General features: G+C 48.1%; 1 protein-coding gene across 2 annotated transcripts in view; it reads left to right on the plus strand.

Annotated features, from left to right (window-relative positions):
* LOC137378692 (protein LSM14 homolog A-like) overlaps window positions 1–26365 on the plus strand; it is a 102435-nt gene that overhangs the window by 32101 nt on the left and 43969 nt on the right. For both annotated transcript variants that reach the window (XM_068049034.1, XM_068049035.1), the window contains exons 2-3: window positions 14839–15002; window positions 20399–20531. In XM_068049034.1, coding sequence (XP_067905135.1) covers window positions 14839–15002; window positions 20399–20531 — 297 coding nt within the window. The remainder of the gene's footprint in view (window positions 1–14838; window positions 15003–20398; window positions 20532–26365) is intronic.

The following is a 26365-nucleotide window of genomic DNA, read 5'->3' on the forward strand; positions in this document are numbered from 1 at the left end:
TCAGTATCTTGTCAATGCAATTATTGTTAACAAGTGATATCTTGAAGGAGTGTGTGTTTGAAGGATACAGTACCTATGAGACTTTTAGATGGATTTAGCTTCAAGCAGAAATGCAATATTTTCAAACCAGGCTCAGACTTTTGTTTGTTGAAAAATGGAAAATCGATCAGAATGCTTGTTGGGTGGGATAATTTTTGGCAGGAATTGTAGACAGTTGCTTGGTCTTTCTGAACTAACACAGCATTGATTATTCCACAGGGGTGCTAATAGAGATGTGATTCAGTTTATTGTCTTGAGGGGAAATTATATTTTATTTTCCCACCCTGTCCTGAGCAAGAGATTTTTCAGCCATTGCCCAGGTCTGTTGTGAACGAATAAAACTGCTCTTTAAATTGCAGTAGCATCAAATGTTACTGACAAAGCAGGCTTTGAAAAGTTGATTGGAATTAGATTTGGAATAAGACATCAGAGAAAATGTTTTCATTCTGTCAAGTGTCTCAGGTTTTGCACTTAGAATGCATTACTTTGAAGTCCAACAATTTGCACAGCAAAATCTGTGAGGTGAATAAGCAGTTCATCTGTTTGCCTTAGTGGTGTTAGCTAACAGTGGAACTTCCTGTTCCTGGAACAATGCCATGGGATCAACCTGGACCATTGGGAGATGAGGCCTCGTCTCATTTCATATTTCTGAAATGTCAGCACCAGTTTAGAAGTTTTCAAAGTTTGTGTCTCAGAACCTTTTTTGAGCTTTTAAGAGCATACCCTAGGCTAGTTGTGTGCTTGCACTTGAATAAATTACACCATGAGAGCAGCTTTACGAACATTTTGAGCCCTTTTTTCTGTACGGGAGAAATTAGGAGGGAGGAAAATGATCTTAATCATCGCCATGTTTGTGCTGCTGATGGAGGCTGTTTGAGGTGTCCCTTTTGTTGTATCGAGCTTAAATCTGAGGAGAGCAAGTTCAGGCTTGATGTTTGTGCTTTTTAGACAGGTCTTGAATGGCAGGTGTGACTTGTGGCTCTTGAGGAGAGCTCCCGTGGCCTCTATCTCATCAGCTCATGTTTATTGATCAAAGGCAGCTGTTCAATATTAACTTTTTGAAGTGCAAGTTGTCTGGCTCCTTCAAGTCCTGCACCTGTAACTATAAATTTCCTTTGTCAGTGCTGAAATGTGAATCAAATCCAGCCAGTGGGGGGTGTCTGTGTGTGTCGTAACATTTAAGACTGAGACTCATGGAAAGAGATGCTTGTTTTTGTAAAACAAAAGCACCAAGTCGGGTACAGAGTGTGTTAGATAGAGAGTAAAGCTCCAATGAGCAACAGTAACTATTTACATTATATAGCATCTTCTAATAAAGTAAAATATCCCCAAGGAGCATTCCCATTTAATATACAGCATGTGCTGGGTAGCTAGTTAGCCTAGTCTTGCTTCAATTGTGTAGAACCTTGGTTAGACCACACCTGGAGTACTGTGTGCAGTTTTGGTCCCCTTACCTTAGGAAGGATATTATTGTCGTAGAGGGACTGCAACAAAGGTTCCCCAGACTTGATCCTGGGTTGGCAGGACTGACCTGTGAAGAGAGATTGGGGAAGCTGGAGGGCATGTCCTACGAAGAAAGATTGTGGGAGCTAGGGCTTTTCTCATTGGAGCGAAGAAGGATGAGAGGTGACTTGATAGAGGGGTACAAGATGATGAGAGGCATAGATAGAGTGGATAGTCAGAGACTTTTTCCCAGGGTGGGAAGGGCTATCACCAGGGGGCATAATTTTAAGGTGATTGGAGGAAGGTTTCGGGGAGATGTCAGAGGTAGGTTCTTTACACAGAGAGTGGTGGGTGCGTGGAATGCGCTGCCAGCGGTGGTAGTAGAAGCAGATACATTAGGGACATTTAAGCGACTCTTGGATAGGTACATGGATGATAGTAGAATGAAGGGTAGGTAGTTAGTTTGATCTTAGAGTAGGTTAAAGTTTCGGCACAACATCATGGGCCGAAGGGCCTGTACTGTGCTGTACTGTTCTATGTTCTGTAAGCTGGGCCTGTATTCTCTCTTCATTTTGAAGAATGAGAGGTAATCTCATTGAAACCTACAAAATACTTAAAGGGATAGACAGGGTAAGATGTTTCCCCTGGTTGGGGAGTCTAGAACCAGGGGACACAATTTCAAAATAAGGGGGAAGCCACTTAGGACAGAGAGGAGGAGAAATTTCTTTACTCAGAGGGTTGTGAATCTTTGGAATTCTCTACCCCAGAGGGCTGTGGAAGCTGTCATTGTACTTAAAGCAGAGATTGACAGATTTCTAAATACAAATGACAAGGGGATATGAGGATAGTGTGGGAAAAAGGCATTGAAGTGGATGATCAGCCATGAACATATTGAATGGCAGAGCAGGCTCGATGGGCTGAATGGCCTACTCTTGCTCCTATGTTCCAATCGTCAGCTTGGCTCAGTCTGAAAGTGGATTCCTCATTCCAGGGCTTCATATATGTAATCTTGGCTGATGCTCCAATGCAGTACTGGGGGACTGCTGTATTGGACATGTTGCCCTTCAGATGAACTGAAAAGGCAGACGGGAAAGATCTCATGATACTATTTGAAGAATTCTCACGTGCATCCTGTCCAATGTTACTTCTTTAACCAAAACTACTAAAAACAGTAGTTGGTGAGTTACCTCATTGCAGTTTGCTGAATCTTGCTGTGTATATAAAGTGACTGCACATGATCAAATATGCCAGTGTGCTTCCAACTAATTCATTATATGTGATCAGTTTTAATGTACTATATAAATGTAAGTTTTTCCCCTTGTTTACCCCATTACATCAGTGCCCCATTTACTTGAGGATCTGAGTCATTTTGTGCAAAGAACCAAGTAAAGAGGTGCAATCAGGGAAGATGAGCATATGAAGAAAAATGACAAAACTCTCTTTAAATTAAATATCTTGGGAATAAGAGAATGGTGAAATGGATTTGGACTGTTTGCTATATGGCAGTGGGAGGTGGTGTCTGAGGACCTAGGAAGTGATGGAGTTCTAAATCATTATCTCGTAACTGTTTTTTATACCATTTAAAAGCAAGGAGGCAAAAGATGTCTGAATTGAGGAGAATAAAGGACAGAGTGGCATATCACAAAGCAAACGCTTAGGTCACATATCACTTTGAAAATAAGAATCTAAATGCGGCAGAGGAACAAAAGGATGTGAGGTGTTAATAGATAAATTGCTAAAAATTGTGACACAGGTTAATGTCAGAACACAAACAAACCAAGCACCAGGGTTTCTTTCCAGAGGGATAGACTTGAAAAGTAGAGAAGTTATACGAATCTTAAAATGAACCTGGTTAGACTACCATTATTTCTGCAAAGCTGTGTGCATGTGCAGCCATGGAGTAGCCTAGAATGTACTGCGTAGGTCTTATTCTGTGTTAAATACTGACACAGAACACAAAAGTCCGAATGTATCAAGCCTGTGACCTCAGTACCTTGCTCTATGGCAGCGAGGTCTGGACAACGTATGTCAGCCAAGAGCGACGTCTCAATTCATTCCATCTCTGCTGCCTCTGGGGAATACTTGGCATCAGGTGGCAGGACCGTATCTCCAATACAGAAGTCTTTGAGGCAGCCAACATCCCCAGCTTATACACACTACTGAGTCAGCGGCGCTTGAGATGGCTTGGCCATGTGAGCCGCATGGAAGATGGCAGGATCCCCAAAGACACATTGTACAGTGAGCTCGTCACTGGTATCAGACCCACCGGCCGTCCATGTCTCCGCTTTAAAGACGTTTGCAAACGCGACATGAAATCCTGTGACATTGATCACAAGTCGTGGGAGTCAGTTGCCAACGTTCGCCAGAGCTGGCGGGCAGCCATAAAGGCGGGGCTAAAGTGTGGCGAGTCGAAGAGACTTAGTAGTTGGCAGGAAAAAAGACAGAGGCGCAAGGGGAGAGCCAACTGTGTAACAGCCCCGACAAACAAATTTTATCTGCAGCACCTGTGGAAGAGCCTGGCACTCTAGAATTGGCCTTTCTAGCCACTCCAGGCGCTGCTCCACACACCAGTGACCACCTCCAGGCGCTTACCCATTGTCTCTCGAGATAAGGAGGCCAAAGAAGAAGAAAATATGTTATGTGTCAGTGCAAAAAAAATTAAACCTGTTGCGCAGAATGAGATTTTACAGGAAACATTGTAGAGTACTGTTTATAGTTCTAGTCGCTTTTTAAAAAAAAAAGGATATGGAGGCACTGAGGAAGATGCAAAAAAGATTTCCGAGGATGTTAACAGAATGGTGAGATTATACCCATCAGGAAAGGATGAACAGGGGAGATTTCTTCTCTTAAGGGCAGATGGGTGAGGGGTAACCTAAAAGATGGCTTCAAAATTATGAAAGGTTCTGTTAGAGTAGGCACAGTGTGTTTACACTGGGTAAGAGCAAAACTAGAGGCCAGCAAGAAATCAAGTAGGGAATTCAGGAGAAACTTCTACTTCCAGAGAGTGGTGAGAATGTGGAACTCTCCACCATGGGAAGTGGTTGAGGTGAATAGAATAGATGTATTTAAGGGGAAGTGAGATCAACATTTGAGAGAAGGGACTACAATGTTATGCTGATAGATGAGGAAGGAGGCTGGTTGGCCTGGACTGGTTGGGTTGAATGGTCTGTTTCTGTGTTGTATATTAAATGTGGAAAGCTTAAGGCGAATAAACGTTGGACTGTTAATAATCATGGAATGCTATTGAAGCTGACTTCAGAGATCTCCTCATTAATAGCTCTGTCTCAAAGTTAATTGGAATTGAGTAATATCCAGTTGCAAATGTGCACCCCACTTTTTTTAAAAATGGGCAAGCACAAACCTTCAAATTGGACCTGTGAGCTGTATCTTGATTTTGAGGAATGTGTTTAAGATGTCATCTGGAAGGACTGGCTGATCAGAGACTCAGTGTGGGCTCAGAATAGGCAGGGTACAGGATAATATTAACCTGATCTTACAAAAACATTTAACGCTATCTTGCAAAGCAGACTAACTCATAATGGAAGACAAATTATGAGGTTGTGGGGAGAATCAGTGCTTCACTAAAAAGGTAGTGCAGGGATTGGGACAAAGCTGTTATGAGTGGGGTTCCTCAGGGTTTTTGAGGTAGCTGTTTGTCATAGAATCATTTACGACAGAGAAGGAGGCCATTTGGCCCATCAAGTCAATGCCGGCTTTTCATTGAGCAATCCAGTCAGTCCCATTTCCCCACTTTATCCCTGTAACCCTGCATTTATCTCATTTAAGTGCCTATCTAATTTCCTTTTGAAATCATTGATTGTGTCTGCTTTATCCACTACCCTTGTAGGCAGCAATTTCCAGATCATTACCTGCTGTGTTTTTTTAAAAAAAGTTCTTCCTCACACCCTCCATGTATCTCTTGCCCAAAACCTTAAATATGTCCCCCTCGTCCTTGCACCATCAGCTACTGGGAACAGTGTTTCTTTGTCTGCATTATTCAAACCTATCATAATGTACACCTCTAATAAATCTTCCCTCAGTCTCCTTTGCTCCAAAAAAAACCCCAGCTTCTCCAACCTAACCTTGTAACTAAATTCCTTCATCCCTGGAACCATTCTGGTAAATCTCCTCTGCACCCTTTCAAAAGACCCTCACATCCTTCCTAAATTGTGTTGACCAGGACTGGGTGCAGTACTCCCAGTTGGGATGCTCTCGCGCGCAATATGTCTTGCCACCTTCTAAGATCTGTGTCCATGCACCCCCAGGTCTCTCGGTTCCTGCACGCTCTTTAGAACTGTGCCATTAAGTCTATATTGCCTCTCCCCATCCCTTCTGCTTAAATGCATGACCTCACACTTGTTTGTATTAAATTCCATCTGCCGCTTGTCTGTCCATTCTGCTAGCCTGTTTATGTCCTGTTGCAGTCAATTTGTATCGTCCTCACTGTTTGGCACTCTTCCACGTTACGTATCACCAGCAAAGGGGAAATGGAACAGTGCATACTTACTTCCCCAGGTTGCCTCAAACCAACCTTTCGGTTACCAGCCAAATGTGCTTACCTATTTTGCCACAGCATCATTTATATAATTGGCTTAAAGGGTGGAATATTGTTCCATGTGTTTTGTAGACAATATCACATTTGGTGCAGCGGCTCATCATATGAACCAACATGCAATAATGGAAAGTGAGATTGATAAACTAGGTTACTGAGCAGAGCTGAAGTCAGTACAGAAGGTTAGAGCACAAAATCAGTTCCAATATGGAGTTCACGTTTAATGATCACATGCTCATGATAACTGAGCAAGGAAGAGATCCAAAGCAATTTGCTGGCTTGGATTTTTGGTATGGTCAGTTCAGTGTTTATAATTGGTTAAGAAAGCAATCAAAAATGTGTGTAGCTGAGGGTGTAGCTTGAGTCTGAGAATGTGTGGTGAATTTGTGTCTGGCTCAGTGAGCCATACTCTACAATTAGTGTCAATTATAGTCTCCATAATCACAGCAAAGATGTAGAATTTTGTTAAGGTATTCCAGAGGATGCTGCAAGATTTATTCCTGAACTGAGGACAACTTAGAAGAATTTCTAGACTGGGAAATTAACACTCTGAAGAAGAGTATCATTATATAGGTTCTTAAAAGTTCTTCACGGGTATGGATGGCGAATGAGGACATTTTATTTTGGTGCAGTATTGGGGACAAAATTTAAAGTTAAGGCTGTGAAAGAAACATAGGAAATTTAGGCGAATGCATTTTTAGTAGGCTGCGTTTGCTGACAACGCAACCACTAGGTGGCGCAGTGCTTGCACATCCGCAAATGCAGGCTCTTCAACTGGAACGCCCGTGTCTGTGACGTTCAGGCAGCTACCAGGATTAAAGATGGCACTGCTCAGTTTATCACAGGAAATGCTTATGGCTAGATCGTCCTGTCTGCGTGGGTTTTCTCCGGGTGCTCCGGTTTCCTCCCACAAGCCAAAAGACTTGCAGGTTGGTAGGTAAATCGGCCATTATAAATTGCCCCTAGTATAGGTAGGTGGTAGGGAAATATAGGGACAGGTGGGGATGTGGTAGAAATATGGGATTAGTGTAGGATTAGTATAAATGGGTGGTTGATGGTCGGCACAGACTCGGTGGGCTGAAGGGCCTGTTTCAGTGCTGTATCTCTAAACTAAACTAAACTAACCTTACATTAAGTTGGATGGAAGCCCAGTAATATGATATGTAGTTATAGGATACTAACTCTAATCTTCAGATCCATTTAATATTCCAGTAATCCTATTGAATACAAAATGAATTTTATGAATGAATTGCCATTGTAAGATAGTGAATTGTCAGCCCGATCAATGGAAAAGAAAATCGGGCAGAGTGTAAGATGGGCTGCCAATTCTTTATTGACCACGACTGATTTCACCCGCACGCAGCTACTAGCTCCCGTTCCACTGGCCGCTCCGCGCCCCCCCCCCCCCCCCCCCCCAAAACCCTGGCAACTCGCTTTCTCCCCCTCCTCCCCACCGGCTGCTCACTGCAGACCTCGCTGCTCCCCCCCTGCTTCTGTGGCCGATTGTTCCCTGCTCACGCCACCCCACTCTCCGACCTCTCGCTCCTCATTTGACAGCCCCCCTCCTGCTAGTTATAGGCCGTGTCGCTTCCACCTCTCTGCCATCCACTCCCACGTTTCATCAGTCTCCGCGTGCTGCCCGAAGAATCAAGGCGGGCTGCAAGGGGTGACTGGGCGGGAGCAAGTTGCCAAGGGGGAAGAGCTCCAGGCTCATCTCGCATTCAGTCGCTTCCTCAAGCCGAGTTGCGGGGGGGGTGGGGGTGTGGTTGGATACCCGATGATGCTTTATCGCGCATGCGTGAAGATGGACCAGGCGCGGTTACGCGATGACGTAATCCCGCACATGTGCCACTTAGTCTCAGCTTGGCGCACTCAGATGATGTCGGTGGGCTGCTGCGTTGTCAGGCTTCACTTTGTTTTTAGTAAGAGGGCAATGTAAATGCAACTTTGTTCCTGTTTATAGTTGTCGTCGTCGTCATCTTAGGCAGTCCCTCAGGAACCAAGATGATTTTCTTCCACGACAGGGTTGTGGGTTCTTAGGTGACTGAGTAGTCCAATCCTGATATTTCAGGTCCCGAAGTTCATTTTGAGGGGTGGAAGATGCCTGTGCTTGGGTGATTTTAACGTGGGGTGGCCATTGCACACCAACTACCACACGGTCCAACCGAAGCAAGGTCTTTGTCCAATGGCAGGGATGGCCAAGGCAATTGGAGACCCGGCTCTGCTACGCAGACAGTATCTTTCACATCACAGGCATATTTTAAGTGTGGTCACTGTTCTAATGTAGTTCTTTGTGCACAGCAAGGTCCCACTGTATTTGGTATTTGAGGGATAAATGCTACCCAGGGCAGTGGGAAAACTCTCCTCTTCAGATAATGTCTTTGGGATTGTTTACATCCATCTTGATCTGCAGATGGAGCCTCAGTTTAACACCTTGTTCAGTCAACAGCAAGTCCAAAATACAGTGCTCCCTCAGTACTGTACTTAGTGCTGGCCCACATTAGGTGTTCAAGGCTTGGATTTTAGGCTTGAACCAATGAACTTCTGACTTGCAGGTGAAAGTCGTGATACGTGTATTACCAGCAGGATAGGTGGGACAGAAACTCATGAGTTTAAAATGAGGACTGAAATGAATCCCTGTTAGTGAAGGGGATACAAGGCTGTATTCTGTTTACGATTTGCAGTGAGGAGGCAGATGGGCAATTTGAAAAGGTAGTAGTCTAGATGGGCCAGTATCTTACTGTGCAAAATATTACTCATAAATTCTGAATGCCCTGAAACTGCAATGTTAATACTAGTTTATGCTGAATCCCATGGAGAGGGTTGGGATGCCTTAAATTAATTTTTGGTTTCCTTGTCAATTTTCTGGCCTTGTGGAACTGTTTGCTTTATGTTGGGGAACACGACACATTGACAGGTAATTGTCCTCCACTACTTAGGGCGGCACAGAGGCGCAGTGGTTAGCGACCCGGGTTCAGTTTTGGGTACTGCCTGTGTGGAGTTTGCAAGTTCTGCTTGTGACCGCGTGGGTTTCCGCCGGGTGCTACGGTTTCCTCCCACCGTCAAAAGACTTGCAATAAAAACAAGAAATGCTGGAACCACTCAGCAGATCTGGCAGCATCTGTGGAAGGAGAAGCGGAGTTAACGTTTCGGGTCAGTGACCCTTCTTCGGAACTGACAAATATTAAAAATGTCACAAATATTTGTCAGTTCCGAAGAAGGGTCACTGACCCGAAACGTTAACTCTGCTTCTCCTTCCACAGATGCTGCCAGATCTGCTGAGTGGTTCCAGCATTTCTTGTTTTTATTTCAGATTTCCAGCATCCGCAGTATCTTGCTTTTATGCCAAAGACTTGCAGGTTGATAGGTAAATTGGCCATTATAAATTGTCCCTAGTGGTGGTAGGGAATATGGGATTAATGTAGGAGGGGATGTGGTAGGGAATATAGGTTTAATGGAGGATTAGTATAAATGGGGGTTGATGGTTGGCACAGACTCGGTGGGCTGTAGGGCCTGTTTCAGTGCTGTATCTCTCTATGACTATGACTTTGCACGGTGGCCATTACTCGTGAACCTCGACTGCACTTGTGGCCAGCTTAATCGATGGCAATTTTTTATCTGATGTGCGAATGTAGTTAATATTCTTCAAAGCTGACCCAAGGTACTGAGACCAAGTGTCGCCCTCCTATAGCTTCGCACGCTGAGAGCAACATCCAAAGGCGCATCACAGAGTTAATGTTTCAGATCAGTGACCGTTCAGTTCTGTTGACCTGTAACATTAACTCTGCTTCTCTCCACAGATGCTGCGAGACCTGCTGAGTATTTCCAGCACTTTTTGCTTTTAGCTTAATCAAAGAAATAGGTTTTAAGAAACCTTTTAATGAGGGTAGAGAGGCGTGAGATATTGGGAGGGAATTCCAGAGCTTAGAGCCTAGGTGGCTGAAGACTTGGCCGGCAATGTTGGGGCAATTAAAATTAGAGGATGAACAAGTGACTAGAATTGGAAGAGTGGAGGGCTGGAGGAGATTAGAGATGGGGAGGGTGAGGCCCTGGAGGGATTTAAACCATAGAATGTTTACAACACTGAAAGAAGCCGTTTGACCCATCGATCCCATGCCAGCTTCCTGTCCAAACAGTTTTAGCTAGGCTCACTCCCCTGACCTTTCCCCATAGCCCTGCAATTTTTATTCTCTTCAGATAATCCAATTTCTTTCTGAAAATCACGATTGAATCTGCTTCCACCACACTCTTAAGCAGTGCATTCCAGATCCTAACTACTGACCTGCGTAAAAAAAGCTTTTTCTCATGTCGTCTCTGCTTAAATTACCTAAGATTGGTGTCCTCTGGTTCCCTACCCTTCTGCCAATGGGAACAGTTTGTCCATATCTCTGCTCAGATCCCTCATGATTTTGAACACCTCTATTAAAACTCCTCTCAACCTCCTTTTCTAAGGAAAACAAACCTGGTTTCTCCAAACTATCCACGCAACTGAAGTTCCTCATCCCTGGAAGCATTCGTGTAAATCATTTCTACACCCCCTCTAATGCCTTCACGTTCTTCCTAAAGTGCAATGCCCAGAATTGGACACAATACCCAGTTGTGTCTCAACTAGTGCTTTATAAATGCTCATCATTTTCTTGCCCCTATTTAGAAAGCTCTCACTCCTGTATAATGTTTTTATTTATTTATTTGTTTATTTATTTAGAGATACAGCACTGAAACAGGCCCTTTGGCCCACCGAGTCTGTGCCGACCAACAACCACCCCTTAATACTAATCCCATTATTCCTACCACATCCCCACCTGTCCCTCAATTCCCCTACCACCTACCTATACTAGGGGCAATTTATAATGGCCAATTTACCTATCAACCTGCAAGTCTTTGGCATGTGGGAGGAAACCCACGCAGACACAGGGAGAACTTGCAAACTCCACACAGGCAGTACCCAGAATTGAACCCGGGTCGCCGGAGCTGTGAGGCTGCGGTGCTAACCACTGCGCCACTGTGCCGCCCATAGTTTTTAACTACTTTCTCAACCTGCCTTGCCACCTTCTGCCATTTGCACACATTTGAAAATTTTACAATCGAGGTATTGCTTGACCTGGAGCCATTGTAGGTCAGCGAGCGCAGGGGTGATGGGTGAAAGGGACTTGGTGCAAGTTGGGACCTGGGTAGCAGAGTTTTGGATGATCTCAAGTTTAAGGAGGGTAGAATGTGGGAGACCACCCAGGAGAGAGTTGGAATAATCAAGTCTAGAGGTAACAAATTAGCAACTATCAAATCTGAAATCTTCCTGCTTTGAGGCTCGACTGCTCGCTGGGTGAACTGGCCTCTTTGGCCTTGTAATTGCTTATTTTCTTGCCGAATGTAAAAAAACTTCAGCAAATGTGTGCACAGCATCATTTCCTTTCTGCTGTGGCTTGCAACCAAGATTGTGGTTATCTGTTTATTTCAATGTGGGAGAGTGCTTCAAGCCAGGCAGCTGTCAATAGGTAAATTCATCTTAAAGAGTCATGTATAAATGATAATGAACAACAATTGGCATTTATATAGCACCTTTTTACATAGAAACACATCGTAGCAAGGATGTGTGTTTTTTGTGTGCTGACATTTACAGGCATTTGGGTGAGCAAGAAGTAGGACATTGAATAAACCTGGTGCAGACTTCACAGGCACTTGCATGCCCAGCCATTTAATAATTCTCTCTTCCAGATAGAGCCAATAATATCTCTAAGTCTTAATGTTCACTAACATAACTTTACAACAAAGTTTGTCATCTTGGGTTCTGAGTCATTCACTCCTTTTCACATGTGAATTGTTGGTAAAATTATATTCAGATTTTACAATCAAGATCTGTATTGAATTTCTTCACTCAAATTATCATTTTTAATTTAGCAATTTCTACTACCAAGTGTTTTTAAAAAAAAAACAAGAAATGCTGGAAATACTCAGCAGGTCTGGCAGCATCTGTGGAGAGAGAAGCAGAGTTAATGTTTCAGGTAAGGGTCACTGATCTGAAACGTTAACTCTGTTTCTCTCTCCACAGATGCAGCCAAACCTGCTGAGTATTTCCAGCATTTCTTGTTTTTATTTCAGATTTCCATAATCTGCAGTATTTAGTTTTTTTTTATATAATAAAAGCAATCAGTTGATTAGTTTCATTGATGCCCTTAAATTTGCCTTAAAAAAAAATCTCTTCCTCCAACGCAGGATTCCATCAATCTTCATGAGTAATTTCAACCTATCCCTGTTCACCCACCCAGCCACCCTGCCTTAAGACCCGGAGTAGGGCATCAACCCCACAACTTTCTGGTTGAAGCAGTGAACAGTGTCACCATTGAACCAAGTTAGCAATCACAAACTGGATAAACTCAGAGTCAAAACAAGGAGGCCAAATTGGTTTTGGGGGAAGTTGAAGCTTTGACACTTTTTTTCCAATTGATTTTCTATGTTATTGAGGAAAAATAGTCGACAAATGTAAGCAAAAAAGTTAAATCAGAGGTTAGAATTTAATGATCACTTCTTCATCACCTATATCATTTGGAGGAATTGCTTTTGCATATGTTAGGCTTTTTATTTGTAACCTCCTAACTGGAGAACATTGGAACTGAGAATAGCATTGTTCTCCTTGATCTCAAACTGAATGCAGGGGGATGTTATTGGGAGTGGTGGTATTCCAGCAGCCATAGTCAACGATCAAGCTCCCAGAATTGTAGGGCCTTAAGATATTAAATCACTGAAAACCCCCATCTGGTCAGTCATTTGTCAATGTATTTGTTATTCCAAGTCAACAGTGAGTAATATTATGTTCAGCTTCCACTGCTGCTTACAATGGAAAATTAAAACAGTGACTACAAAGATGTATTGAGTCATTATGGTGTCATTTATGGTTTGTACGGACCCCAACTCCAAGTGGGAAAGCGCTGACATCCACCCTCTGGTGCACTGCGGACTGCTGTATAAGTGTCAACTGGAGTTCAGTTGGTAACACTTTTACCTCTGAGTAAGGTGGTCATGGGTTCCCATTCACTCCAGAGAGTTGAGCACAAAATCTGGGCTGTAATATAGGAAAAATGCACCAGCCAATTTACGCACAGCATGAATGCAAACAGCAGTCTCAGCTGGCACTCCAGAGCAGAACTGAAGGAGTGCAGCACTGTTGGAACCGAGGCAATGTCTGCCCCCTTAGATGTGAAATGTTTCGTAACAGTAGTCCAAGAAGAGCAGGCGAGTTCTCGCTGGTGTTCTGATTCAACCGTCAACTAAGGTAGAACAGTTTAATTGGTTATTTATTTCGTTATTGTTTCGAACCTTTGTGTGCAAATTAAGTACTGCATTCTTCTATATTAGAAGTGACTACACATAATTAATTGGCTGTGTAGTGCTTTGGGATGTCTTGAGGTTGTGAATAGCACGATATAAATGCAAGTTCACTCTTTTTAACTGACATTGATATTGAGTTGTCTTGAATGAAGCCCCTTCACTTTATGGTGCTGATCTTGGACATTGGAGATCAACACTTGGCTCCGTACTTCTGTTCTGATGCAACTTTGGCAACACAGCAACTTGCCCACGTTTTGCATTATTCAAGCAGTTGAAGATGATGAGTGGGAGTCAGGCATGACATGACTAAATGTAGATCTTTGTTTAATTAGTAAACAATGCCACCTGCTGCCTGAGTTTTAAACAGTGGAATGCTTTAATCGGACTTCCTGCATAAAAATACTGTAAATCATAGAATGGGCTGAATGGCCTCCTTCTGTGCTGTCACCATTGAGTCCGTGCTGGCTCTTTGCAAGAGAATTTAGCTAGTCCCGTTCCACGACCCTTTTCCCTCAGCCCTGCAATTTTATTCTCTTCAGATTATCTAATTCCCTTTCGAAAGCCACAATTGAGTCTGCTTCCACCACACACTCGAGCAGTGCATTACAGATCCTAATCACTTGCTGTGTTTTTATTAAAAAAAACTCATGTCACCATTGCTTCTTTTGCCAATCACATTAAATCTTTGTACCCTGATTCTCAACCCTCCCAATGGGAACACTTTCTCTCTATCTACCCTGTCCAGACCCCTCATGATTTTGAACACTTCTATCAAATTTCCTCTCAATCTTCTCTATTCCAAGGAGAACAGCCCTAGCTTCTCCAATCTATCCTCGGACATAAAATCCCTCATCCCGAGAACCATTCCTGTAAATCTTTCTGCACCCTTTCAAGAGCCTTCACATCCTTCCTCCTTTCTTTGGTGTGGTGCCCAGATTTGGACACATTTCAGGCTGCGCCACTGTTTTATGAAGGACTTTCATAACTTCCTTGTTTTTGTATTCAGTGCCCCTGTTTATAAAGACCAAGATCCCTATTAACTTATTAACCACTTTCTTAACCTGATTTGCCAACTTAAACCATTTGTGCATATAAACCCCCAGGTACTTTCTCCGTCTCTCCCTCTCTGCCCCCGTTCCTCTCCCTTCCTCCGCCCCCCCCAGATAGTAGTTATGCAAGAGCCTGCTGACACAGTGTTTAACTTTGAAGCATCACAGTGGTGCTGAATATCCCCTTGTCCAGTGTCCAGGTCTGTCATTTCAGCAGGGATAACAATCAAAAGTGAGCCCACGCTGACATCTATCATCAGGTGCTCTGGGGACCACTGGAGAAGTATAGTGTTAAGTACAGTCAGAACAAACTTTCGACAAGATTAGTTAACGCTAGAAACTAAGCAGATATATCCGAGTTAATTTGTTTTAAGTTTGTACTATAAATGGTGCGAGAAGCTCTACTGTAATGGAGGTGCCGTTGTCTTGCAGTTCGTTCTTTCGGGACTGAGGATAGGCCTACGGACAGACCAATACCACCACGTGATGAAGTATTTGAGTACATCATATTCCGGGGCAGTGATATCAAAGACCTCACTGTGTGTGAGCCTCCAAAGCCTCAATGTTCTCTGCCTCAGGATCCTGCTATTGTTCAGGTGAGTTGAGGTGGCTTGTGGGGTAGATGCAGCTGCTGTATTGTAGATGGAGATCAGTGACCTTTGGTCAGGTGGGGGTGGTGGGTGGTTACTGCTGTCCAGGGCTCCTGTTTCCACTGGCTGTGTAGTTGCCTCCACTGGAAAGTGTGCAGCCATCAGCTGAGGACAGGATTGAGTTCGGCTGTGATGCCTGTTCTGGGCAAATAAACCTGCCAACACCCACTGTCTGTGCCCGCACACTAGTAATGGCAATAGAAGGTGTCTAATTCTCATGGTGTACCCCAGTAAGCAGTCAGTGACTTTAGGGTGAGTGTGAGTTGGCGGTTGGAATTACCAGTCCTTTTTTATTCTTGCAGTGAGAGTCTGAGCAGTAAGGCTTTTCCGTCATGGGTTGCATCACAGCCAAGTCCTTCCCTCGCCATGCTTTACAGTCATTGCAGGAGTATTGGCCCACACCATTGGGCCTATTTTTACTCAATCTCTGCATCGCATTTTTGATTGAAACCCAAGTGAAATCTGGACTGCTTGAGCACGTGTGCTTTGAGTAGGTGTCGCTGGATAGTGGTGAGGAGTAGGTTACTCTGACTGTTCTTGACTGCTCCCCTCCCCCCCCCCCTCCTCCTAGCTAACCGAGGCTGTTTACCAGAAATCATTTTAAAAAGAGCAGAAAGCCTTGTTGAGATATTTTGAAGCTGTCACCTAGCGTTAGTTAGTTAGTTGGTTAGAGATACAGCACTGAAACAGGCCCTTCGGCCCACCGAGTCTGTGCCGACCATCAACCACCCATTTATACTAATCATACACTAATCCCATATTCCTACCACATCCCCACCTGTCTCTATATTTCCCTACCACCTACCTATACTAGGGGCAATTTATAATGGCCAATTTACCTATCAACCTGCAAGTCTTTTGGCATGTGGGAGGAAACCGGAGCACCTGGAGGAAACCCACGCAGACACAGGAAGAACTTGCAAACTCCACACAGGCAGTACCCAGAATTGAACCCGGGTCGCTGGAGCATGTGAGGCTGCAGTGCTAACCACTGCGTCACTGTGTGGATTGTGTCAATGTGACCATTAATAATCTGATAGCATAAGGACCAAATTTAGGTTGAGAATCTACCACTTAACAGACTGCATTTCAATGCAAGCCTTATTGTATTTGAGGTCTGCGTTGGTTATGTATGGCGATTTGACCTGACAGTTGAGTGTATAATTTTGTGGGGTGCAGTGGTTTGAAAAAGTCTACAATTATCCATGAGTGGAGGCAGGCAAAAAAACGTGTGGTTTTTGGCAAAAGTCATTACAGCGTGACCTGGCATACTTGAGGCCAGATTTACCATCTACTGTGCCATGGGTCAGCTAAGTCAGTATAGGCCTGAGATGGAATTTGGGTTCTGCCTGGTCTCTGCAGCTCGATGTCATGGTGGGGAGTGTACTGCTCTGAATTGCAGTTGTGATTTTAATTTCCACATCTCTAATGTGAAATATTGTTTAGAGATTAGGAGCTGCATCAGCACCACCTTGAGGCACCACATAGTGCAGCAGCACTGTGGGAGCAGAGATTCAGGGACAAATATCTTTGTTTCTTTGCCATAAATTTAATGAAGTTCTTAAATAGAGTCATAGTTATTACGGCACTCGAGGCCATTAGGCTCATCGAGTCCATGCCGGTTCTCTGTAGAACAGTCCAATCACTCTCATTCTCCCACTCCTATAGCCGTAGCCCTGCACATTTTATTTCCTTTCGAAATCTTTCATTGTCTCCACTACCCTAGGGGGCAGCGAGTTCCAGGTCTTTACCACTTGCTGCGTAAAAATGTTTTTCCTCACATGCGCCCCCCGCCCCCCCCAGCACATCTCTTGCCCTAAACCTTATATCTGTGTCTCCTCGTCTTTGTACCATCAGCTTGGAGAACAGCTTTTCTTTGTCTTCCTTATCTAAACCTGCCATAGTCTTGTACGCCTCTATCCAATCTCCCCTCAATCTCCTTTGCTCCAAGGAGAACAACCTCAGCTTTTCCAACCTAATCTTGAAACTAAAATTCCCCCCCCCCCCCCACCCCCCAATCCCTGAAACCATTCTGGTAAATCTCCTCTGCACCTTCTCAAGGAGCCTCAAATCCTTCCTTAAGTGTGAGGTGACCAGGATTGGAGGCAATACTCTAGTTGTGGCCTAACCAGAGCTTTATTTGTAAAGGTTCAGCATAATGTCCCTGCTTTTGTACTCGATACCTATATTTATGAAGCCCAAGATCCCATATGCTTTGCTATCCACTCTCTCAAAGATCCATGCAGATGAACTCACAGGTCCCTCTGTTTCTGCATACTCTTTAGAACTGTGTCATTAAGTATATATTGCCTCTCCCGATCCCTTCTGCCACAATGCATCACCTCACACTTCTCTGTATTAAATTCCATCTGCCATTTGATTACCATCTGGCACTTGGCTGCTGCCCATTCTGCCAGGTGTATGTCCTTTTGCAGTTGATTATCATCATCCTCACTGTTGGCCACACTTCCTTGGTATCATTGGCAAATGTTGAAATCTGTTGGAAACAATTTAAATTTGCGCTCTTTTTATATTTTTTCCTTAGATTAATATCTTTAAACACTGGAAGAAACAAAATGTGGAAATACACACCAGATCTGAAAAAAAGTGTTACTTCAGCAGAGTGCTCAGTATCCAGATTTGTTCCCCTCTAAGTTAGTTTATCTGTTGAATTCTGGAGTGGCAAGATTTTTGTTTTATGTGAGACTGTTATGGGGTGAAGGGGTGCTGCACCTTCATTATAACTTGGGTGAAAACTCTGTTGACCAATCTCACCCTCGTGATGGGTTGAGCTTAGATTGTGAAGAGACATGTTTTCAGCCTAAATTTAGAGCTAGTCCAGACTAAAGTGATGACTAGTGTCTTCTCCTGAAGGTTACCGATTTTATTGTTTGCACAGAAAAATGGTCTGATTTCCAGAATATGATCCCCAAAACACTAGTTTAAAAAATCCTGGAATCCTGTTGTGACACAACTTAGTATTTTTGATATATTCACTTACCGTGACGCATTGGCCCTTCCTGTAGTTTATGGGAACCAGGGATTTGAGTTAAAACATGGCTTTTGTTTGACACAAGTGATCAGATTCTTTTTTGCTCATTTTCTCCCTTTCTCTTGCTCTCCTCTCTAACCCACCTGAACACAGTAATTTTCTTGCAGTGTGGTTTGATTGACATTGGTTGGTATCCAGTAGAATTACATGGAATACAGAGCACAAGAAACATGTCACTTGGCCCAACTGGCGCATGCTCCACATAAATTTTTTTTCCCATCCCACCCTGTCCCCTCATGACCCCGTCAGCATAATTTATTCCTTTCTCCTTATCCAGCTTCCCTTTAAATGCATCTATTTTATTTGCCACTTTCTGGGTGAAGAAATTTCTCCCAAGTTCCTTAGCTGATTTATTTGTGACTTGTATTTATGACCCCCAGTTTTGGACTCCCCACAGGGTAGATATAGAGATGTTGCCTCTTATCAAACTTCATAACCTTAAATAAAAGCAAAATACTGCAGATGCTGGAAATGGTAAATAAAAACAAGAAATGCTGGAAATACTCAGCTGGTAGCATCTGTGGAGAGAGAAGCAGAGTTAAAGTTTCAAGTCAGTGACCCTTCATCAGAACTGCTCAGAAGGGTCATTGACTTAAAACGTTAACTCTGCTTCTCTCTCCACAGATGCTACCAGCTGAGTATTTCCAGCATTTCTTGTTCATAACCTTAAAAACCTGTTCAGTCACCCGTCAGCTTTTTCTAGAGAAGCAGTTGTGCAGTATTGCTTCAGACCTCTTTGCTGTACTTCCTTTTAGCCAGTAACTTAAGTGGTGAAGACTTGGGTGATGACTGACCTTGGCTGGGGTTGTGGCAGGTGTAATAACGTGGAAACAGAAAATCTGTGACACGATGGAGGCCATTTGGCTCATCATCTCTGTGCTGGCCAAAAGAGAGCTATCCAGCCTAATCCTGCATTCCAAACTCTTGGTCCGTAGTCCTGTAGGTTATGGCACCTCAAGTGCATATTGAAGTTTTTTTTGAATGCAGTGAGGGTTTCTGCCCCTACCACTCTTTCAGGCAAAGTGTTCCAAAGCTCCACAACCTTCTGGGTGTAAAAGTTTCTCCTCAACCCCCTTCTAATCCTTCAAATTGGTTGAAGTTATGCCCCCCCGGTTATTAACCCCACTGCCAAAGGAAATCCGCTCTATCTAGGCGTCTCATAGTTTTATGCAGCTCAATTAAATCTCCCCTCAGCTTCCTCTGTTCCAGAGAAAACAACCCCAGCCTATCCAGTCTTTCCTCATAGCTAAAATTCTCTAGTCCTGGCAACATCTTTATAAATCTCCTCTGTATCCTGTCCAGTCCACTCACATCTTATAGTGTGGTGACTAGAACTGTACATAGGATTCTAGCTGTGGCCCAACTATTGTTTTATACAGTTCTAGCATAAACTCACTGATATTATACTCGAGGCTTGAGCTAATACAAGGAAAGAATCCCCTATGCCATCTTGACCACCTTAATCTACTGTCCTGCTGCCTCAGGGATCTGTGGACATGCACTTCAAGGTCCCTTTGTTCCTCTGCCCTTCTCAGTATTCTGCCTTTTATTGTGTATTCCCTTGCCTTGTTTGCCTTCCCCAAATGCATTACATCTCACTCCTTTGAATTGAATTCCATTTGCCACTTTTCTGCCCCCCAGACCAGTCCATTTATCTCTTTCTGCAGTATTCACCTTTCTTCCTCACTATGAACCGCACAGCCAATTTTCGTATCATCTGCAAACTTCTTAATCATACCCCTACATTTAAGTCCAAATCATTGCTATCTCCCTCGAACAGCAAGGGACCTAGTACTGAGTCCAGCGGAACCCCACTGGAAATAGCCTTCCAGTCACAAAGACACCTATTGACCATTACCTTTTGCCTCCTGCCACTGAGCCAGTTTTGGATCTAACTTGCCACTTTTCCTTGGATCCCATGAGGTTTTAATTTTCCGAACAATTTGTCACGTGGGACCTTGTCATAAGCTTTGCTAAAATCCATATAGACTATAACAAATGTATTACCCGTGTCGATCCTCCTACTCCTCCTCAAAAAATTCAATCACGTTAGTCAGACACAACCGTCCTTGAACAAATTCATGCTGACCGACCTTGATTCATACGAGCCTTTCTAAACAACAATTTTATTCCTCAGAGCCTTTTCCAATAATTTGCCCACCATCCAAGGTAAACTACTTGACCATGAAATGATTGAATGTCAGAGGAGAGTGAAGCTTGTAAATCTGCATAATGATCCCTCAGCAATGTATGACTAATGTCACCAATTTCTTCTTGTTTGTCTCCACAGTCTTCACTTGGCTCGTCCTCAAGCTCCTCTTTTCAATCTGTTGGTTCCTATCCACCATTCAGCAGAATGCCAGCATACAGCCAGTTTGGGCCAAGCCCGCTAGTGACGCAACAGTACAATGCCGTAGGTGTTGGTAAGTTTTATTTCCTGATATCTTTGCATCATTTCTAAATGAAATGTCGTCCAAATTAGAAGTGATTCTGCCCATTGCAGCTGCTTCCTTCAGTGTGGCATGAAAGAAATGCTACATTGTCAAAGCCATCATTCTTCATTGAGTCATTAAACCTGAGGCCCTGTATACCTGCTCAGGTTTGTAAAGATCCCATGGCGCTATTTGAAGAGCAGGAGAGTTCTCCTGATGGTTTTTATTTTTTGATCAACACCAAAAATGGATTCTCTGATCATGTATTTCACTGTTGTTTGTGGGATCTTCTGTGCAGATTGTCTTAAGTTGATCTGTGAAATAGGCATGACCACACCAAAAATAATTAATTGTTTGTGGAACATTTTCAGACACTCCAGGATGTGAAAGGTGCTATATAAATGCTAGTCGATCCTTCTTTTTGGCAGCAATGTGATTAGTGCAAACGAACAGGTCCCAGGTTAAGTTTGAAATTTTGCTTTGGTTTTGCATATCTCACCATGATGGTTGCTGTTGTGGCACTGATTGTAGAAGCCCCATTTCTACATTTGAGAAGTTGTGCAGTGAGTTGTGATTGAATATATTGGGAGTTGTTGAGGGTGGGTATGGCCGAGTGAGATCGATTTGATTTGTGTAAATCTTTGAAGATTTGTTGTGCTTCCTTAAGATTGAAAACCAAACATTTTGTTCAAGCAGATTAGATGAAATGCTGCAGTATGCATTAAATTGTTCACTTGCAAACTGAACAAAGCAATTTGATTTAAGGCCAGATCACGAACTGGGAGAATTAGATATTTTTACAACACTATGCCACTTCCATAACACAAATGAAATTGGGCCATCTAGTGTGTCCTCATTACCTTCAGGATTTCCAGTGAGAAACCCCAGACTTCAATGTTTATGGGTACTCCATTTTGATCTACTGTAAATTAGCCTCACTACCCCTTGCTATTGAGATTGTCCAGGGATACTTCAGCCCTTGGCCTCTGTTGGAGACTTTGATAGAAGAATGATCTCAGTTTGCTGGAATAGTATTGAATAAGATGCTCTTCATCTTCATGTGGCACTATATGATGGCAGATTCTTTTGAAGGCGATGATCATGGGAAGGCTTGTCTCTGCTAGTTGGCATGATAGTTGGTGACTGAAGAGGCCAATTCTTGATCTGCAAGCTCTTGAGCAGTTGGGGCGCAAGAACTACTGGCTGAGAGGAGCTCTGTTATAAGCAGACTCTTCTCATTGTTTGTGTCTTTCTTCAGCCTCATGTCTGTTTGTTTTGAACTTGTAGACTGCTTTCCTGGTTGTTGTGCGCCAGCTGTATCTGTTGGCAGCCTCCTGCTCTCACAGCCGTTGGTCATTGTCAGCCAGAGAGAGCTGTCTTTTCAGCTGGTCTTTGAAGTGTTTGTGAGGTGCACCTCAATCTCACTTACTGGAGCATAATTCACCATAAAGCACTGCTTTTGGTATTCTGGAATCCTCCATGTGTGACAAATGTCCTGCCCAGCAGAGTTGGTGTTGTAAGAGAATTCATTCAATGCTGGGCATATTTGCTCTGTTGAAGACTTCATTGTTTGTGATGTAGTCCTGCCATCTGATGTTCATGATGGATTGAAGACAGCTTTGATGGAAGCGCTCCAGCAATTGGATTTGTTTTCTTTACAGAACCCATGATTCTAACCCACACAAGAGGGTGGTGATGACAACCCCCCTGTATACTTGAATAGTGGTAGAGATGTGTAGTGAATAGTTTTTCCAGGGACGCTTCGAGAGGCAACCAAAGGAGCTGTTGGCCTTGGACAGTCAGTTGTCTATGTCCTTGTTGACAGTGGCATCATTTGAGATAATGCTACCTGGATAGGTGAATTGTTGTGCTGCATGGAGGTTGCTGCTGTCAATGCTGATCACAATGGATTGTAATTTCTTCAGGTCTGTGGTTGGTACAGCACTTCTGCTTTCTTCAGGCTAAATAATAGGGCCACAGGCATTTGCTGCCTCAGAGAAACAGGTTATAACTAGAGAAACAGTTTACAATGAGCTACATTGCGCCCTCCTGGCACACACAGTGGAGGCAATCATCGGCATGCAGAAGTGGCACAACAAGCTCTTCTGTGGTTTTGATATGTGCCTATAGTTGTCACAGGTTGGAGAGACTGCTGTCTCTTTGGAAGCAGATCTGCCTGCATTTGCCTCTTGAAGCATTCAACTGAAGAAAACAGAGAAAAGGGTCAGTGCCAGAACACACCCTTGCTTAACACCATTGGAGATGGAAAGCTGTCGGAGAAAGCTCCATTCTGCTTGACCTGACCTTTCTGGCCTTCATGCAGTTGATGGAGAATGATGAGGAGCATTGGAGGGCGCCCCAAAGTCGGCCCTGGCTGACTGCAGCGAACACCTTGGTGAAATCTACAAAAGTAGCATACTGGCCCATATTTTGCTCCCGACGCTTCTCCTGACACTGTATAAATACGAATTGTTGTAGCAGCAGGCCCTCCCCTCCCCTCCCCTCCCGCAGCAGCTCCTCCTCCGCCTCCACCTCTAGTTGACCAGCTGCGCCTCCTCCTCCGCCTCCACCTCTAGTTGACCAGCTGCGCCTCCTCCTCCGCCTCCACCTCTAGTTGACCACCTCCGCCTCCACCTCTAGTTGAGCAGCTGCTCCTCCTCTGCCACCACCACCACCTCCGCCGCCTCCTCCTCCGCCGCCTCCTCCTCCTCCGCCGCCTCCTCCTCCGCCGCCTCCTCCTCCGCCGCCTCCTCCTCCGCCGCCTCCTCCTCCGCCGCCTCCTCCTCCGCCGCCTCCTCCTCCGCCGCCTCCTCCTCCGCCGCCGCCTCCTCCTCCGCCTCCTCCGCCGCCTCCTCCTCCGCCGCCGCCTCCTCCTCCGCCGCCGCCTCCTCCGCCGCCGCCTCCTCCGCCGCCTCCTCCTCCGCCGCCTCCTCCTCCGCCGCCTCCTCCTCCGCCGCCTCCTCCTCCTCCGCCGCCTCCTCCTCCGCCGCCTCCTCCTCCGCCGCCTCCGCCGCCGCCGCCTCCTCCGCCGCCTCCTCCTCCGCCGCCTCCTCCTCCGCCGCCTCCTCCTCCGCCTCCTCCGCCGCCGCCTCCTCCTCCGCCGCCTCCTCCTCCGCCGCCTCCTCCTCCGCCGCCTCCTCCTCCGCCGCCTCCTCCTCCGCCGCCGCCTCCTCCTCCGCCTCCTCCTCCTCCGCCTCCTCCTCCTCCGCCTCCTCCTCCGCCTCCTCCTCCGCCGCCGCCTCCTCCTCCGCCGCCTCCTCCTCCGCCGCCTCCTCCTCCGCCGCCTCCTCCTCCGCCGCCTCCTCCTCCGCCGCCTCCTCCTCCGCCGCCTCCTCCGCCGCCGCCTCCTCCGCCGCCTCCTCCTCCGCCGCCTCCTCCGCCTCCTCCTCCGCCGCCTCCTCCTCCGCCGCCTCCTCCTCCGCCGCCTCCTCCTCCGCCGCCTCCTCCTCCGCCGCCTCCTCCTCCGCCGCCTCCTCCTCCGCCGCCTCCTCCTCCGCCGCCGCCTCCTCCGCCGCCGCCTCCTCCGCCGCCTCCTCCTCCGCCGCCTCCTCCTCCGCCGCCTCCTCCTCCGCCGCCTCCTCCTCCGCCGCCTCCTCCTCCGCCGCCTCCTCCTCCGCCTCCTCCTCCGCCGCCTCCTCCTCCGCCGCCTCCTCCTCCGCCGCCTCCTCCTCCTCCGCCGCCTCCTCCTCCTCCGCCGCCTCCTCCTCCGCCGCCTCCTCCTCCGCCGCCTCCTCCGCCTCCTCCTCCTCCGCCGCCTCCTCCTCCGCCGCCTCCTCCTCCTCCGCCGCCTCCTCCTCCTCCGCCGCCTCCTCCTCCTCCTCCGCCGCCTCCTCCTCCTCCTCCTCCGCCTCCTCCTCCTCCGCCGCCTCCTCCTCCTCCGCCGCCTCCTCCTCCTCCGCCGCCTCCTCCTCCTCCGCCGCCTCCTCCTCCTCCGCCGCCTCCTCCTCCTCCGCCGCCTCCTCCGCCGCCTCCTCCGCCGCCGCCTCCTCCGCCGCCGCCTCCTCCTCCGCCGCCTCCTCCTCCGCCTCCTCCTCCTCCTCCGCCTCCTCCTCCGCCGCCTCCTCCTCCGCCGCCTCCTCCTCCGCCGCCTCCTCCTCCTCCGCCGCCTCCTCCTCCGCCGCCTCCTCCTCCGCCGCCTCCTCCTCCGCCGCCTCCTCCTCCGCCGCCTCCTCCTCCGCCGCCTCCTCCTCCGCCTCCTCCTCCGCCGCCTCCTCCTCCGCCGCCTCCTCCTCCGCCGCCTCCTCCTCCGCCGCCTCCTCCTCCGCCGCCTCCTCCTCCGCCGCCTCCTCCTCCGCCGCCTCCTCCTCCGCCGCCTCCTCCTCCGCCGCCTCCTCCGCCGCCGCCTCCTCCTCCGCCGCCTCCTCCTCCGCCGCCTCCTCCTCCGCCGCCTCCTCCTCCTCCTCCGCCGCCTCCTCCTCCGCCGCCTCCTCCTCCGCCTCCTCCTCCGCCGCCTCCTCCTCCGCCGCCTCCTCCTCCGCCGCCTCCTCCTCCGCCGCCTCCTCCTCCGCCGCCTCCTCCTCCGCCGCCTCCTCCTCCGCCGCCTCCTCCTCCGCCGCCTCCTCCTCCGCCGCCTCCTCCTCCGCCGCCTCCTCCTCCGCCGCCTCCTCCTCCGCCGCCTCCTCCTCCGCCGCCTCCTCCTCCGCCGCCGCCTCCTCCGCCGCCTCCTCCTCCGCCGCCTCCTCCTCCGCCGCCGCCTCCTCCTCCTCCGCCGCCTCCTCCTCCGCCGCCTCCTCCTCCGCCGCCTCCTCCTCCGCCGCCGCCTCCTCCTCCGCCGCCTCCTCCTCCGCCGCCTCCTCCTCCGCCGCCTCCTCCTCCGCCGCCTCCTCCTCCGCCGCCTCCTCCTCCGCCGCCTCCTCCTCCTCCGCCTCCTCCTCCTCCGCCTCCTCCTCCTCCGCCTCCTCCTCCTCCGCCGCCTCCTCCTCCGCCGCCTCCTCCTCCGCCGCCTCCTCCTCCGCCGCCTCCTCCTCCGCCGCCTCCTCCGCCGCCGCCTCCTCCTCCGCCGCCTCCTCCTCCGCCGCCTCCTCCTCCGCCGCCTCCTCCTCCGCCGCCTCCTCCTCCGCCGCCTCCTCCTCCGCCGCCTCCTCCTCCGCCGCCTCCTCCTCCGCCGCCTCCGCCTCCTCCTCCGCCTCCTCCTCCGCCGCCTCCTCCTCCGCCGCCTCCTCCTCCGCCGCCTCCTCCTCCGCCGCCTCCTCCTCCGCCGCCGCCTCCTCCGCCGCCGCCTCCTCCTCCGCCTCCTCCGCCGCCTCCTCCTCCTCCGCCGCCTCCTCCTCCGCCGCCTCCTCCTCCGCCGCCTCCTCCTCCGCCGCCTCCTCCTCCGCCGCCTCCTCCTCCGCCGCCTCCTCCTCCGCCGCCTCCTCCTCCGCCGCCTCCTCCTCCGCCGCCTCCTCCTCCGCCGCCTCCTCCTCCGCCGCCTCCTCCTCCGCCGCCTCCTCCTCCGCCGCCTCCTCCTCCGCCGCCTCCTCCTCCGCCGCCTCCTCCTCCGCCGCCTCCTCCTCCGCCGCCTCCTCCTCCGCCGCCTCCTCCTCCGCCGCCTCCTCCTCCGCCGCCTCCTCCTCCGCCGCCGCCGCCTCCTCCTCCGCCGCCGCCTCCTCCGCCGCCGCCTCCTCCTCCGCCGCCTCCTCCTCCGCCGCCTCCTCCTCCGCCGCCTCCTCCTCCGCCGCCTCCTCCTCCGCCGCCTCCTCCTCCGCCGCCTCCTCCTCCGCCGCCTCCTCCTCCTCCGCCTCCTCCTCCGCCTCCTCCTCCGCCTCCTCCTCCGCCGCCTCCTCCTCCGCCGCCTCCTCCTCCGCCGCCTCCTCCTCCGCCGCCTCCTCCTCCGCCGCCTCCTC

This window comes from Heterodontus francisci, chromosome 17 (assembly GCF_036365525.1).
Source record: "Heterodontus francisci isolate sHetFra1 chromosome 17, sHetFra1.hap1, whole genome shotgun sequence".
Classification (NCBI taxonomy): domain Eukaryota; kingdom Metazoa; phylum Chordata; class Chondrichthyes; order Heterodontiformes; family Heterodontidae; genus Heterodontus; species Heterodontus francisci.